Source organism: Bos taurus, chromosome 1, assembly GCF_002263795.3.
Source record: "Bos taurus isolate L1 Dominette 01449 registration number 42190680 breed Hereford chromosome 1, ARS-UCD2.0, whole genome shotgun sequence".
In the NCBI taxonomy this organism is placed as follows: domain Eukaryota; kingdom Metazoa; phylum Chordata; class Mammalia; order Artiodactyla; family Bovidae; genus Bos; species Bos taurus.
The window spans coordinates 82,980,166-82,997,189 of record NC_037328.1 but is presented as its reverse complement, the minus strand read 5'-3'; the positions used below and the strand labels follow the sequence as shown (position 1 = coordinate 82,997,189).

General features: G+C 53.0%; 1 protein-coding gene across 2 annotated transcripts; it reads left to right on the top strand.

The window, feature by feature from the left end:
- Nucleotides 1-305: 305 nt before the first annotated feature.
- Nucleotides 306-16,585, top strand: DVL3 (dishevelled segment polarity protein 3). Of its 2 annotated transcripts, XM_024995353.2 has the most exons (16): nt 306-729; nt 6,375-6,444; nt 6,924-7,045; nt 7,163-7,272; nt 7,468-7,603; nt 7,780-7,873; nt 8,089-8,158; nt 8,773-8,912; nt 9,078-9,154; nt 9,262-9,329; nt 9,486-9,635; nt 10,229-10,360; nt 10,545-10,712; nt 13,318-13,533; nt 13,621-14,031; nt 14,859-16,585. In XM_024995353.2, the coding sequence occupies exons 1-16, from the start codon at nt 569-571 to the stop codon at nt 14,888-14,890; spliced, it is 2,157 nt and encodes a 718-aa protein (XP_024851121.1). In that variant the 5' UTR covers nt 306-568; the 3' UTR covers nt 14,891-16,585. The 2 variants fall into 2 exon arrangements, with proteins under 2 accessions (XP_024851121.1, XP_002684923.2); XM_002684877.7 differs by having other exon boundaries at nt 13,621-16,585.
- Nucleotides 16,586-17,024: the final 439 nt, after the last annotated feature.

The following is a 17,024-nucleotide window of genomic DNA, read 5'->3' as shown; positions in this document are numbered from 1 at the left end:
CAGAGGAGCAGCCGATCCCCTTGGGTCCAGAGTCAGGGCCTTGAAGAGTCCGGAAACCCGGCCATCCTGGAGAGATCTATCCATCCAGCCCCTGGGGGCGTAGGCGACCGCCGCCACGCTACCCCCGGGCCTGGGACCAGAGCGCAGGAGCCGAGCCTGGTGGGTGGGCGGGTTGTCCGCGGGTCCGGCGGAGAGCCAGGCCATCTGCCGCGAGGCCAGAACGGCTCGGCGGCAGCCGGGGGCGGGGCCGCGCCGGGGCGGGGCGCGCTGGGGTCGGGGGCGGGGAGTGGACCCGGCCGCGGCCCAGAGCCGGGAGGGCCGCGGCCACCGGAAGAGTCGCCGTAGCCAGCCGAGCCGGGAGAGTGGGGAGCGGAAGCGGCGGCCGCGACCGCGGCAGGCGGCGCTGGGACCCGGGAGCGGCCGGAGAACAAGGGAGCTGGCGCCGCGGCCGGCCGCGGAGCTGGGCTGAGCAGCTGGGCCGCGCCGAGCGCCGCCGCCGCCGCCCGAGAGGCCCGGCCCGGCCTCCCGAGCAGGCAGCGCGCGGGCCTCCGGGCCCGAGGCCGGAGCCATGGGCGAGACCAAGATCATCTACCACCTGGACGGGCAGGAGACGCCGTACCTGGTGAAGCTGCCCCTGCCCGCCGAGCGCGTCACCTTGGCGGACTTTAAGGGCGTTCTGCAACGACCCAGCTATAAGTTCTTCTTCAAGTCTATGGACGACGATTTCGGGTGAGGATGGCTCCGCCTCGCCTCCGGGGAACCCCGGCCACTCCGCTTCTAGGGCCCCACTCGACCAGTTTGGACGCCTCCCTCCCCCTTGCTACGCTGGCTTCTAGCCCTACTCTGGATTCTAGGGGCCACGCGGCCATTCGGCCCCCGTTGGCTTTTTCAGAGGCTGGACTTTCAGCCCCTCTAGGGGCTCCCCTTTCCCCTCTTGTTTGGGACCCTGGCCCCCTAGTTTAAAGGGGACGTTCAACTCCCTAAGAGCAGTCAGTTCCAGCTCAGTCAAGCTCCCTCACCTCCTCAGAAACCAGCGGCCCACACAGACAGACACACCCCCCCTACCCATTCCAGAGCGCAGTCCCCAACCCTCCTGCCAACTGAGCCACCTTTCTAGCAGAGACTCAGGGTGTTTGGCACTCGGCCTTTGCCTTCTCCATCTTTTCAGCTTCACAACTCCGAGCCATATTTGGAATATGGAGCATCTAAGGGCTATGCTGTGGGACCTTGAATTGGCTGGGGGTTGCTCAGGCTGTAAACTAAGGCCTGCAGCTCTGATGTTTACTTAGCTGTCTCCCCTGTCCCCTGTGGGCCATTCGGGATGTTGTCAGGGAGCAGGGCGCCTCACCCCCCAGGAGGAGTCCCCACTAGCCCAGGTGCAGATTCCCTTGCAGAACTGGGGCCTCTTTCCTCCAGATGGTGGCCAAGGAGGAGACCTTGGAAAAGGCCTCAGAGCCTGAACGGGAGGGCCAGGAAGGGTCTCTTGGTGTTCATCCTCCCCCGCTGACGGAGTCTTCTTCCCCCAGCTGCTGGGCTTTGGACAGGCGGAGTTTGGAAGCAGTGACTTCCCCTTTAAGAGGGGATGGAATGTTAGAGCCGGATGGTTCTGTAGCAGCTGGCCTGGGAGAGGGAGCCTGGCCGATCCCCTCACTCCCCGCCCCGCCCCGCCCCCCCCAACTCCCAGGGGACTGGGGAGGGGGCGGCCCCCACACTAGCCTGCCCCGCAGTAACTGGGCAATGGGCCTGAAGGCCTGCGGGGAAGGCCTTCCTGGGCCCTCCAGGCCTAAAGGCCGCCTCTCCAGCCGTAGCCTGAGGCCTACAGTGCTCTTTAGAGCCGAGGCCCAGAGCTGAGTAAGGGGAGACATTCTTCTCCCTGGTGTTCATCACCCTGGCTTCTCTCCAGGGCCCCTAGCCCTCCTGGCTCTGGGATGCTAGCACCTTCTCTGTCTTCTGCCTGGCATGTTTTAGTGTCACCTTTCCCCCTGGAACTCAGGGTTTGATGATCCCATGAGCTCATATGTGTGAAAGTGCTTTGTAAGGTGGGAAGTACTATGCAGCTTCTAACTGTTCTTGATTCTGTTGCTATTCCTGCCTTGGGGTAGAGTACTCCTGGTGTAGTAATGATTATCTGGCTTCAGTCCAGAGACAGACACCCCTGATTGGAAGATGGTGAAGAAGGATCCATCTGCAAGGGGTGGGAGTGGTGGGGGGACTGGGGGAGATGCCTTGGTCTGTTAAGGGAAGAGTGGAGTTGGAAGAGACCAAGATACTGCCTCAGGGTATGGAATAGGGGGAAATCAGCTGGAGTCCAGTGGGGCCAGCCTGGGGCCAAGTGCCTTAAAGGACTAGGTTAGGCCTGTGTCTCTACCCCCCTATTCATCCCAGAATACACTAGGCCAAGCGCCCCCACCTCCTAAACCTAGACCTCTGTGGGCCACCTCCCACTGTCTTCAGGCTGCTGTCAAGCCAGGCCTAACTGAAGTCATAGAGTGCCCTCATGACATCTACTCATTGTTGACTTGATATCTTTGAGTCCACTGTCAGTCCACTCACTCTTAGTTTGACCCAATCAATAATATGGAACCACAGGTCTGATTTTCTGTTTATATTTCTTTCTAAACTATGTTTAAAAATATTTAACTCTTGAGTTAAACATTCATTCAGATACTCCTGAAATCATCTTGCATTCATCAGTGGTACTTGAGCTTGAACCATCTTTTGCAAAATATTAGAGAAGGCCATTTTAGCAATGTTGAAAACAATGGTAAAAATGAAGTAGAGGAGATTGATCATGTTTATACCCAGAAGGATTAATGATGAGGAGACCTGATAGGGCTATCTTGTCACAGATAACTAATAGCTGATGAATGTGTATATCTATTGGAGCAGGCAATGGCACCCCGCTCCAGTACTCTTGCCTGGAAAATCCCATGGACGGAGGAGCCTGGTAGGCTGCAGTCCATGGGGTCGCTGAGGGTCGGACATGGCTGAGCGACTTCACTTTCACTTTTCACTTTCATGCATTGGAGAAGGAAATGGCAACCAACTCCAGTGTTCTTGCCTGGAGAATCCCAGGAATGGGGGAGCCTGGTGGCTGCCATCTATGGGGTCGCACAGAGTCGGACATGACTGAAGTGACTTAGCAGCAGCAGTATATATCTATATTTCATTTATTAAACTCTTTTTATGGTGCTTATAGTGTGCAGACACTGATCTAAATGACTTTCAAATCTTTACTCATTCAGATCCTCTTAACAGTCCTGTGGAACAGGTAGTAATATCGTCAGTTTATAGATGAGGAAACTAGAGCACAGAAAACTTAAGTAACTTCCTTATCCTAGGTCACACAGCTAATAAGTGGCAGAGCTTATTAGGAACCTGGCTCCAAAGTCTAAGGCATTAATCACACAACTGTAGGTATTATTATCACCATCACTTAACAAATATATCCTCTCTGAGGAAGACGCTGAGCCTCAGCAAACTGTGGAGATGACAGGGCTGCCACTTATCCTAGCCCCATGATAAGGGGTCAGGCAGGGCTCTGTGACCCCTGCTGACAGATGGGGAAGTGGGTCAGGGAAAGAAGGCTGCTATCTCCTCCAGCTCTCCAGGGTCACTCACCAGGTTCTGGTGTATAAAGTCTGAGGACTCCCAACCTCCATCTGGTCTTCAGAAATATTTGTCAAGCTCAGGGTAGGCCCGGTCCTCTTAGAAATAAACATTAAACATTTTCAGCACTGAGGAGATGGTGGATGGGAGAACAAGGTACCACCATTAGAGGAGCTGTGAGCCGTGGGAGGAACAGCATGGGCCACAGTGTTGCTCATGTTGCTCCCGGCTCCACATCCCACACTGGCCCGTCTCTGGGCCTTCTACCTGGGGTACTTCTCTTCCCTGATCTTCTGCAGGTCCAAATTCTTTCCTCTGGGTTGTACTTTTGAAAGTGATATTCCTATTTATCCTTACACCTACCCTGGTCGTAGCCAGGACCCTATACTCAGTAATACTCAGCAGATGTCTGTCCAGTAAACACATCTGCTGTCTTTACAGCTCTGATTACTTCCACTTGCAGTATACTCACATGAACTGTGTGCATTGGTCAGGTCCTCCAAGAACAGGGCAGGTTCCAGGTCTGATGCTTCTTGAGCACCATGCAATGGCGAGCACAAAACTTAAAGCCCACTGGGCTCTTGGCAAAGGCTTTTTACTCCATTGAACAATGAGTGATAAGCAGATTTGTTTGGTCCCTGCCCTTAGAAACTTACACTTAGTTAGAAAGAGATTATGGATCCTGCAAAAAATTGACAAAGTTAATAACTAGTTTTTAGTGTATGTCTGGCCTATGTCAGGCATTTACAAATCTCACTTACCAGGATGAGAAAGGGCTTGGAAAAGTTAAGAAAATTCTCTAAGAGAGGAGGGCTAATAAGTGGCAGAATTGGAATTTGAACCCAGATTTGTCTGATTCCACTTGGTATGTGTGTGTGTGTGAGTGTATAAGTGCTGTGGAACCCTGAGCCATTCAGCTTCGTGGTGGGAGGGGGAGGCCTGTCTGAAGTCCCCCAAGGCTGCTGAAGATCAGCTGATCATTGTGAGTCAGCAGAGCCTTGGTGACCTGTCGGTGACCCCCAGAAAGAGAGGAAACATCTGTAGTGTGGAGCTGTGTGGTGGGGCCTCCAGGGGGAGGGGGTGGTGGGGACCCAACAGCAGTTTCCCACCACAGGGGTGCTGAGACCCTCTCCAGAGAAAGTCGCAGTCTTTGCCCCATGGCCCACATACCTCCTTTCAATTTGAGCCCCAATTCCCATGGGGGATACAATCTTGGGGTCCCCTGCGATCAGACTGGCTAGTGTGTCTGAGCTATGTCAGTGTCTCTGTTTTCTAGTCTGTTCTGTCTCCAGGCTTTCTGTGGTGCGCCTACGCAGGATGATTTGAGCTGCTTTCTTGGGGTTGCTGTGGGGTTGGAAACGTCGGAGGAGTCAGAGCTGAATGGGAGGGAGGAGGGCATGCTCAGCCTTTGAACTTGGCTGTGAGTCCAGGAATGTGAGCATCACTAGGAGCCAAGCACGTCCCTAGCTCTGGGCAGGAGCTGCTTTAAGAACACGGGGGGACTGGGCTTCCCAGCCTCCTTCCTGTCTTCCCTCTCTGCTTGGAGCTCCAGGCACATGTCTTCCTCTTGCCCTGGATCACAGCTTTCTAGTTCTGTGCTCCTGAGATGTCTGATGCAGTCTGGCAGGGGGTGGAGGGGAGGTAGGTGTCAAGCTTTTCTGTTCCCTTTCCTGGCCCCAAACTATAGTTATAATCTGACTTCTTGCCTCACTGATGCACCAGGCCAAACTGCACACCTGAGACTATATGCTGCCTGCCTCGCCTATACCCCGCATCACGTCTCCCACACCCCCACCCTCTACACAGACCCACATCACCTCCATCACTGTATGGAAAATAATGTGGAATACCCTGGGAAGAATATAGGCTTTGGAGTCAGACAAGCTTAGAGTGGAATTCCAGCCCTGACATCTAGCTCTGTAACCTTGAACAAGTTTCTAATTCTATTTCCTTATTCATAAAATCAAGATCATATTGTCTATACAGTGAGGCTGATGTGAAGATTATACATTCTAACTGTAGGGGGATAAGATGGTATAATAGATAAGAATAAAGGCTTTGGAATCAGGCTGACCAGGATTCAAATTCCAGCTCTTCATTAATTATGTGACTGTAGGTGAATTTCTGAACCTGCCAAGCCTTGGTTTCCCCATCTGTATCTATTTTACAGCATTGCTGAGAATATTAAATGAAGTGATACTAGTAAACTGCTTAGCTTAGTGCTTGACCCATAGTACATGCTCAGTAAATGAAAGCAGTTGTTACCAGTGTCATAGTGGCAGTGGGTGATGTTTGGTAAATGCCTTCTCCCCTTCTCTTTTCTAATTTCCTTCAATTCCTCATACACACCTCCCAGAAGAATGTCAGGATTCCCAAATGAGAAGAGGACAGTGATAAGCGTGTGTTTTTTCCTAATTTCGGTTCAGAGGGAAAGATAATATCTAGCACAGGAGAGCCATGGTGGGGGATGAGTACCGCTCTTGAGATTATAGGGGTGATTGCGCTCAATGGGGACAGAGATTTGTCAGGTGTAATTTGCAGTCACTCAAGGGCCAGGAGAATGCCCCAGGAAGGCAGCTGGCCTGGGCATGGCTGGTGTCCTTCTGGTGGTGATAGAGATCTGTTCCTGGGTCACCCCCCTGCTCCCATTTGAACAGGCTTATGCTGGTGGTTTGCTTCCCAGTTCAGGGTAGAGGAGCCCCTGAGAACTGGGGTTGTATTTCCCACCCCAGAAAGCTCACTCTGACACCCTTCTTTCCCTGCAGAGTGGTGAAGGAGGAGATCTCGGACGACAATGCCAAGCTGCCCTGCTTCAATGGCCGGGTGGTGTCCTGGGTAAGGAGCTCGCCTCAACCCTCTGTCCACCTGCATTCCTGCAGTGAGCTGGATGGAGGAAAGGCATTGCTGAGACCGTGGTTTGATGCTTCAGTATCTGAATATTCCTTGAGTTTTCTAACTGAACTCTCTCACTGCAGATTCTATAGCCTTGGTGAAAAGTGAGAGTGGTGGGAAGGGGGGAAAGAGACAGAAGTACACACTGGAGACAAAAAGCGTCTCCTATGTCCTTTGTGGCACTTGTCACGTGCCGACCTCTATCTTGGACCTCTGACCCTTGTTCTCTGCCCCCATCCCATTTTGCTAGCCCATGCGTTTCAGCCTCCTCGTCGTCTCAGCTGACCTTGCACAGTCCCGTCTCTTCTCCCCCCATGTCCCCGCTTCATTCTTCCCAAGTCTTCATGCCCTGCCAGAAGCCAGCTAGCCCCTTTTTCCTGGGGTCTCTGTGCCCCAGTACGCAAGCATCTTCTCCCCATCAGCTGGTGTCGGCTGAAGGCTCACACCCAGAACCAGCAGCCTTCTGTGCTGACAGCCCGGCAGAACTGCCACCGCCCATGGAGCGCACAGGAGGCATTGGCGACTCCCGGCCCCCATCCTTCCAGTGAGTGTGACCAGAGGGTGGGGAGAGCCCTGGGGGAGGGCTGCCTCAGCTCAGCTCGGCTGGAGGAGGGGGCCCCCAGCCTGCACCCTCCCCCACCGAGTCCTCTCTTCCCTACAGCCCTCACGCTGGTGGGGGCAGCCAGGAGAACCTGGACAATGACACAGAGACTGACTCCTTGGTGTCTGCCCAGCGAGAGCGGCCACGCCGGAGGGATGGCCCAGAGCACAGTGCGTCCTCCCTGAACCCACACCTTCCCCACCCCCAACATCTCTCCCTGCCCCTTCCACCCAGCTACCCAACTCTCTGCCTTCCTTCCTGAGCTCTGGATAGGCCTGGCCCCCGTACAGCCCCTGGCTCGTCCCTCTCCCCTCCTTCTCTCCTTCATCAAGCACTGTGAGCCCAGCTGCCTCCATCCCCTGCAGCAACCCGGCTGAATGGAACTGCCAAGGGGGAGCGGCGACGAGAGCCAGGGGGTTATGACAGCTCCTCCACCCTGATGAGCAGCGAGTTGGAGACCACCAGCTTCTTTGATTCAGATGAGGATGATTCCACCAGCAGGTGGGGCTTTGGTATTCTGGGTACTGTGGGATAGGTGACCCGTAGGAGCCCTGAACCCTGAGGATGCTGGGCCCCTGTGGGGAATGTGGGCTTTGTGGTGGGGACCCGGGCCCTGCGATGCCTCTTATGGGATAGGGCTGGGCCAGCCTGGTGGGGAACGACTGTGGGCCCCACAGGTTCAGCAGCTCCACAGAGCAGAGCAGCGCCTCACGCCTGATGAGAAGACACAAGCGGCGGCGGCGGAAGCAGAAGGTTTCCCGGATTGAGCGGGTATGGGGCCAATATGCTGGGGTGGGTGGAGCAGACTGAGCCCCCCTGCCCACAGCAAGACGAGAGTTTGTGCTTCCTTCGACCCCTCCCCTTGGGTCAGGGTATAGCATCCTAGAGGGGAGGTGGTGCTGAGGGCTAGCCTTGAGGAAGAGCTCGGTGGGAGCAGTGAGTTCCTGCCACCCCTGCCTGCTGCTCAGGGCCTCTGTCTATTCCAGTCTTCATCCTTCAGCAGCATCACGGACTCCACCATGTCACTCAACATCATCACCGTCACTCTCAACATGGGTGAGTCTCGTGAAATGACACTTTCCAGCACCTGCTACGTGCCAGACACTGGGAGTGCAGAGAGACACATGATATGTTCCCTTCCCTCAAGGAGCTCTCTTTCATAAGCATAAACTGCTACATACACTGATCCGTTCAGTATCTCACGATCAGAGCTATGACAGAGATAAGCACTATGGAAGCAGAGAATGGCATCCAGGAAGGCTTCCTAAAGTGATTCTGATGCTTCCCCGCTTCCCGCTGTCCATCCCTTGCATTCTTGGTCTCTGATTTCTGCCCTAGGTGTTCTTCTTTAGGAGGTAGCAGGATGTAGTGAAAAGAGCCCCAACTTTGGAATTTAAATCTGAGTTTGAATCCTAACTCTGCCACTTCATGGCTTAGAAAAGTTGCTCAAATTCTCTGCACCTCAGTTGTCTGCTCTGTAAAACAGGATTGAGTCCCTACCTCATAGCCAGCAAGGATTAAGTAAAAGTATGTTTGAGTATGCAGAATACAGTGCCTGATTCAAGTTCAATAAATGTTAGTTCTTGTCCTTTTCTACCCTTTTCTAATGAAGGGCTTAGAATTTGGGTAGGAACGTTGTTCCTGTCTCAAGTTTTTATTACTCCCTATAGAAAAGTATAACTTCTTGGGCATCTCCATCGTGGGCCAAAGCAACGAGCGTGGTGATGGAGGCATCTACATCGGCTCCATCATGAAGGGTGGGGCCGTGGCTGCTGATGGACGCATTGAGCCAGGAGACATGCTGTTACAGGTACCATTGCCCACCCTGGGTGGTGATATGGATGGAGACGGGGAAATGTCCACACCCTCTGTATCCTGATTCTTGGTATGGGGAAGACCCCCAGCCCTCCAAGTTTAGCTTCCCTACCATCTCCCCAACACAGCTGCATATTCCACTCCTGGTCCTTTTTCCCAGGTAAACGAGATCAACTTTGAGAACATGAGTAACGATGACGCAGTCCGAGTACTTCGGGAAATTGTGCACAAACCAGGGTATGGATGGCATTGGGGAGGAGAAGAAATATATTTCTGGCTAACAGGGAAGGGGCTTGTTTGGCCTCCACACATCCTGCCCTCACTAGGGACACCCTTGCTTTCAGGCCCATCACCTTGACTGTAGCCAAGTGCTGGGACCCAAGTCCACGTGGGTGCTTCACACTGCCCAGGAGTAAGTGGATGGGAGACTGGGCCCTAAAGCTGGTGCCTAGCATATGTGAACCCTGTCTCTCCTTCCTTCTGTGTTACCCTGAACCTCACCCCTGACCCCTATAGGGCCAGGCAGTGGGCAGGGTGGGTAGTCCCTGACTCCTCATCCTCCCCGCAGGTGAGCCCATCCGGCCCATTGACCCCGCGGCCTGGGTCTCCCACACTGCAGCCATGACCGGCACCTTCCCTGCCTACGGCATGAGCCCTTCCCTGAGCACCATCACCTCCACCAGCTCCTCCATCACCAGCTCCATCCCTGACACAGAGCGTGAGTGTCCAACCCTGACCCCTGGGCCCAGCACAGGACCAGCTGGAAGGGACTGCCGAAGGCCCACCTGGAGACTCTTGCTTGAGCATCCCAGGGAGCTGGAGAGGAGAGTCGGTCTGTTCCAGCCACCTCACTCTCCAGTTTCCCTCAGTGGACACTGACCCTCACCAAACAGTTTGTTTCTGAACCTGTACTGAGCACCCATAAGCCTCAGTTTCCTCTTATAAAATGGGACTGATGATATGCACTTTACCAGGCTTCTGGGGTTTAATAAGAGGATACAAGTAAAACATCAAGCACAGTGTGTGGCATAAAGTAATCACTCAGTAAATGACTGCCTTTCTATTATCACAGCATACATTATACACTGGGCTAAGCACCTTCATTTACATTATTTAATTCTGTCTTCAAATATCCCTGTAAAATAGATATTAAAGTCCCTATTTTTACAGAAGCGGAAACTGAGCGTCCAAAATGTTGGTAGTTTGCCTGACATTGGTCCATGTTATTAGGCAGTAGTGCTGGAATGCAAACTCCTGTGTACTTGACTCCATAGCCCCTTTCTGCCTCACCATTCTACCTCCCACCCCCAGGCCTAGACGACTTCCACCTGTCCATCCACAGTGACATGGCTGCCATAGTAAAAGCCATGGCCTCCCCTGAATCCGGGCTAGAGGTCCGTGACCGAATGTGGCTCAAGATTACCATTCCCAACGCTTTCATCGGTGAGAGGGCCCCATGGTGGGATGAAGGATGGGGTGGAAAGTGGTGGGGCGGGGCAGGCCAGGACCCAAGAACTCCCTTGGGCCACCCCTTGGAGTTGGAATCAGCACCAGCCTCATGGCTCCTGTGAGGTCAGAAGAGCCCAGGTCTGGTGGGCCTCCAATCAAGTGGCAGCCTTGCCCTCAGGCTCGGATGTGGTGGACTGGCTGTACCACAACGTGGAAGGCTTCACTGACCGGCGAGAGGCCCGCAAGTATGCCAGCAACCTGCTGAAAGCTGGCTTCATCCGCCACACTGTCAACAAGATCACCTTCTCCGAGCAGTGCTACTACATCTTCGGCGACCTCTGTGGCAGTACGTGCCTCCCCAACCTCCTTGCCCTGTCTCCTGGTTGAAAGTGGGAGTTGCCTGGTTGGATGTGGCAGCAGACTCTAGGGAACCCAGATTAGGGGGCAGCAGAGCTGGGGGAGCCTCAAGACCTGACAGTTCTGTGCGGTAGAGGCAGAGCCCAGACCAGTTCTTAGGCAGAACCAGTTCTTCTTCACTGCCCTGCCCAGCCCCCTTGGGGCTGGCATTTTCTGAGTGCCTGCTCTGTGCCTGGCACCATGCTGGTTGTTTCTAAAGCATCATCTCACTCTCACTCAATCCTCACAACCTCCCTAAAGCCCTTGGGGAGATGATTCTGTTTTCAGATGAGGAAACTGAGACTTATATAAGTTAAGTAGTCCACTCCAGGTTTCACAGCTGGAAGCAGAGAAGCGAGACCTTGAGTCTAGGTCTTTCTGGCTCCAGAGCCTTTGTTCTTCCCACATCAAGGCTGTCCTAGGTGTACAGTGCTGCAGAAACATTGCCGCAACAAGGCCAGTCAGAGTTCCTAGCCTTGGTTCCTGCTCACGCTCACAGCAGATTCCACTAAGACAGAAACTGGAGCTGGCCTGAGGCCTCAAGTCCCCAGCTTCCTCAGACCCCTGAAGCTATGCCTCACACTGAAGCTGGAAAATCTGACAGGGCCAGCCTGTAGAGGACTCTGCAAGCTGTATCAAGGGATCTGGACTTGATCGTGAGACAGTACAAAGCCAGTGAGGGTTCTTAAGCAGGAGAAGTCTGCAGGAAGCCCCATTCTCCAGAGCCAGTGGACAGCCTTTGGAGAAGGGAGTCCTCAAAACAGGACAGCAAGGCTCAGAATTGGGAGCTGAAGCCCAGCCTCAGAAGCCAGTTCTGCCTCTGCTTCAGCTTAGGTTCAAGGGACTAGAAAGTCTGTTCTTGTGGAGTACAGGTCCCTGCATGGGGGGGAGTGTCCCTGGCCCTCAGCAGCTCCAGCATGGCCCCATGGAAGAGGAGTAATAGATGCATAAGGCTTTGGAATTAGACAGTTCTGAGTTCAAATTTTAGTTCCACCCTTACTATGTGAACATGAGTAAGTGACACAGCCTCTCAGTGCCTCAATTTCTTGATCTGTAAGATGGAGTTAATAGTAAAACATATCTCAGCTTTGTTTTGAGAATGATATAAGCTTAATGTATATAATGTTTTTAGTGCCATGTTTGGCCCACAGTAATTGCTCTAAAAAAAAAAATAGCTTACCCATTTATCATATATTTAATTGATTCACTGAAGAACATTTTTTCACATGTCAATATCTGAAATTGGAGTGCATCTTATAATCAGTGACTCCTTAGACTCAATCAAATATTATTATCATCATTTAGGAGAAGGCAGCCCTGGTCCCAAACCTTCAGAGGTACATAAAGCTTCTCAGGATAGCTGTGGCTTTTGCTTAGAGATACTGTGAGATACTGTCATCCCAGGGGCATTCTGGTCTTCTACCCATGGACCAAGTCACCAGAAGCTGAGCTCAGGGAGATGCTGGCAGAACAGGCCTTTTCCTTTGTACTGGCTGAGGTCTCCTCAGCTGGGAATATGGCAAGCTCAAAGGGAAGAGCTGGGGACTTGGGTAGCCCAGGAGCACACGGTCACTGCCCATGGGACGACAGCCTCGTGGCTGAAGTAGTCACCAAGTCAGCTGCCTGCTTCCTCCCACCACCACCACTCATGCTAGCTACTGGCCTTGACCAGTGGATGGTTTGGCTGGTAGACTTCATCAGCTGCCTCAGCTCCCTCTCCTGATTCCTCCTCCCATATAAGTTTGGGTCAGGTCCCTTAAGGGCTGGGATCAAAGGGCTCAGTCTGGATCCAACAACTGGCCCCTAGGGCAACTGCAGCTCTCTCACAGCTCTGGAACCTGGTACAGATGGGGTGTGATCTTAGTCCTAAGTGAAAGAGGAGGGCAAAATTTCACCTAAATTTCCCGAAACTACTCCTTTCTTACTAATGCCCTCATCTGGAAAGGTAAATTTAGCAACTCTGAGCTTCTACAATTCAGGTTGACCTCTTCTGGCTGGTCATTTAACCTCTCTGGACTTCACTGTACTCATCTGGAAAAAAAAAAATGTGACTAAACATACCTTCCTCATAGGGTTGTGGTAACATTTGCATGATATAGAGTGCTTCGTATTGTGCCTGATAAAAGGCAGGTGTGCAACACCTGGTGGCTATCTGGTATTTCAGCTCCCATATTCCCCTCCCTACCTTTTACCCTCTAAGCGAACTGAGGAGAAAATTGCCAAATAAGAATTTTGCCCCTTCTTCCAGCCCACTGAGGAAGCAGGAGAAACTGGGCATCTGACCATCTGAAGTGGTGACTCGGGACCTTCCAAGGGATGGTTTTCTCTGGGCCTGTCTCTGCAGGGTCTCCCTTCCTACCACCTTTGGAGGGTGGCAGAGGGGGTCTGAAGGAGTGAGCGATCTCTGGCCTATCCCTCCTCCCATTCTGGCAGCCACTGCTGTCGCTGTCTTCCCAAGCACATCCACCCAACCTAGGCTGGGGATCTCTCTGCTGACTAAGGGTGCGGAGGCATGGGACAGAACCGGCTCATGTGTCCTTGGCTTCCCTCCACAGACATGGCCAACCTCTCCCTCCACGATCACGACGGCTCCAGCGGCGCCTCCGACCAGGACACGCTGGCCCCTCTGCCGCACCCAGGGGCCGCTCCTTGGCCCATGGCTTTCCCTTACCAGTACCCGCCGCCCCCACACCCCTACAATCCGCACCCAGGCTTCCCAGAGCTGGGGTACAGCTATGGCGGGGGCAGCGCCAGTAGTCAGCACAGTGAAGGTAATGAGGAGAGGGCCACGGGCGAGCCCCAGGCTTCCTCCGCAAGCTCTGAGTGTCTCCCACCCCGTCCCTGCCTGTCCCCTGCAGGCAGCCGGAGCAGTGGGTCCAATCGTAGCGGCAGCGACCGGCGGAAGGAGAAGGACCCTAAGGCCGGGGACTCGAAGTCGGGCGGCAGTGGCAGCGAATCGGACCACACGACCCGCAGCAGTCTGCGGGGGCCGCGGGAGCGGGCGCCCAGCGAGCGCTCGGGTCCTGCCGCCAGCGAGCATAGCCACCGCAGCCACCACTCGCTGGCCAGCAGCCTGCGCAGCCATCACACGCACCCAAGCTACGGCCCCCCTGGGGTGCCCCCTCTCTACGGGCCCCCCATGTTGATGATGCCCCCACCGCCCGCGGCCATGGGGCCCCCGGGAGCCCCTCCGGGCCGCGACCTGGCCTCTGTGCCCCCCGAACTGACCGCCAGCAGACAGTCCTTCCGCATGGCCATGGGAAACCCCAGTGAGTTCTTCGTGGATGTGATGTGAGCAGGGCCCCTCCCCCACTACCATCCTACCCCGCCCCAGGCTGGCTGCGTTCCTCTCTCCGTCCGTCTTTTTTATTTTGTCTGGTACCTGAAAGGGAAATAAATGGAACTAAATCCAGGCGCGCTAACTGCTCGCTGGGTGCAGCGAGGGTGGGGTGCACCCACTGATCAGCAATGCAGCCCTTAACCTGCCACCGGCCCCAGCTTGTCCCTCTGCTCGCTAACTGCTGCGCAGGACTTCCCAGGATCTTTCATGTCCCCTGGGACCCAAATGGCTAGTGCTGCTCCTTACCCTCCCCCAACCCCCCACACACATATTTCAAGAATTGACCCCAGAGGTGCCCTTGAAGACCTGCACACCCCTCTTCCCAGTTCCTTTTCACCATTTAGCAGCATCATCCCTCTATTAATCTTGCATGCATGCCAGTTTCTTGATTTTTTCCCTTAATACTAACACCAAAAAAGACTTGCTTCATCTGCCTCTCCTCCTAACTGTCCCCACGTACTGCCTCAGCCCTGCACCCCAGAGCTGCAGTTCCCTCCAGTAACCATCCATACTAACCCTACCTGTGCTTAACCTTAGCAGAAGCCCAGAGGGCCCCCTCAGTTGCTTGAGCTGCTAGCAGATCCCAGGGAGCATCTCTGCTCTGCACCCAAACCTACACCCACCCCATGCCTGCTCCGTGTGCTGGTTCCTTCAGACCCCTAACCCTACTAATCAGCAGGCTCATCTCACCTCTGGGCTGAAACATTTCTTTTCTTTTCCTTTTTCCTCTCCCAATTTTTCCTGGGCCTGGAGCAGCCAAGAATTTCGGGCTGTTTGACTTTCTGTGAGTCCCCAGCGAGAGGAGGCCCAGCCTCTGAGGAGACCAGGAACCTTGCTTCAGCAGCCCCTCAGGGCTTCCCAAGGATATTCAGCCCCCATACCCACACTTCAACAAACACGTCAAGTCACTAGACTTCTGAGAATCACCCCAGCCTCTCACCCACCTACGAGAGCCTCTGTTCCCCTTTCCCCAGAGAGTTCTCTGCTCTCTCATTCCCTCTCTCCCTTTTTCTCCCTCTGTGTCTGCCTGTGTCTGTCTGTCTCTCTCTCACACACACACGTGCCTATGCAAGTTCACTTAAGCCTCAGGGCTGGTCCCTGACCAGAGGGCTGGACCCTCTCTCCCAGTCCTCTCCCAAGTTGTGGGGCTGGTCCCCTGACTTTTTTCTCTTCATAGCCCTCACACCTCCCGCATATGTCCCCATCATCTTCCTATCTGAATAAAGCCCATAAGCTGAACTCAGCACAAGATACCCCAGGCAACTAACAGATTGTTCTCATTCTGCCCCCCACACCCTTCTGTGTTTTCACAGTCACCATGATAACTCAGAGCAAGGTTGGGCAGGAGGACTTCTGGGACTTAAGATAGAGTGCCAAGTTTTGTGGGGTGGTTTTTTATTTATTTATTTTTTTCTTAACCTTATTCTCCATTTAAACAAATCACAACTTTCTCTATGAGCCTCTTCTATAAATTCTGGCTCACCTAGGCTTCCATATTTTTAGACCTGGGGTGTCAAGAGTAAGATGAAGTCCTAAGCTCCCAAGTTTTGGTGTAAACCAGGGTAGGGGTATTTTGGCATTCATTCATTTAACAACTATTCCCGGGGCGGGGTGGGGGTGGGGTGGGGGGGGGTGTTGGTGCATAAGGGCTGTGTTAGAAGTGTAACTCAGTCTTGTCTTCCTTCTGGGAGCTCTAGGTTTGCTCCCAGCTCAGACCATGGTTGCCTCTAGCCACTACTATGGGGCTGCCTCCTGTACTTCTCTTCCTCCTCTGGTTCTGCCATCTCTGACTCTCTTGAGGATTCTTCCCCTATTGCTCATGCCTTCAGGGTCCCTGTATTCCATCATTGGTCCACTTCTCTTTCCTCTCTATTTACTCCCAAAATAGAATCATCCATCCTGATGTCAACTGCCATTGATATGCTGGTGATTCCCAAATATATATCTCAAGCCCTAACTGCCCTTTATCTTTAGATCTGTATTTTTATCACCTGCTGGATATCTCCTTGGACATGTCCAGATGGACTCAACTCTTTCTGTCCCTACTGCCAAGTATGTTCCTCCTGAATTCCAATCCTGGTTACATTCATCACTCTTCATAGGCTCACCAGCTAGAAACATTTTATGGGCTTAAATTCCTTCCCATATTTTACTAGTCAGTATATCATATCCATTCCACTCCAAGTTTTCTTGTTTTTGGCCCTTCTTCTCCCCTCTGCCTCTACTCTAGTTCACAGGAGCTTGGGATTTGGAGTCAGGTTATTCTGGGTTTGAATCCCAACTCTACTACTTTTTGATTGTGTGATAAGAGAGTTATTTAATCTCTCTGAGCCTCAGTTTCCTTATATATAAAATGATAATAATACCTACCTCACAGGGTTGTTGTGAGGATTTAAATTAGATATTGTACGAAAAGTGCCTAGCACAGTGCCTGGCACACAGTAGAATAGGTGCTCAATAAATGGTAGCTATTATTATTACTACTACTATTATTATTATCATTATTACTTACTCTAAATTGGTAGAGGGGTAGGGTATATGCTGAGACTTCCCTGGTGTCTCAGACAGTAAAGCGTCTGCCTACAATGCAGGAGACCCGGGTTGAATCCCTGGGTTGGGAAGATCTCCTGGAGAAGGAAATGGCAACCCACTCCAGTATTCTTGCCTGGATAATCCCATGGACGGAAGAGCCTGTTAGGCTATAGTCTATGAGGTTGCAAAGAGTCGGACACGACTGACTTCACTTTCTTTAGGGTATGTATTGAGGACAAAGCTCCTAGAAAGGTAGGAGTAAGCCTTGAGTGCCGGTTCAAGAATTAGACGTGCCTGTATTCAGTCACTTAATGGCCTAAGACTGTGACCCTGATCTGTAGGAGGTCAGATTTTCATCCTGCCATATTCTGGTTTCTAGCAGGAGAATGC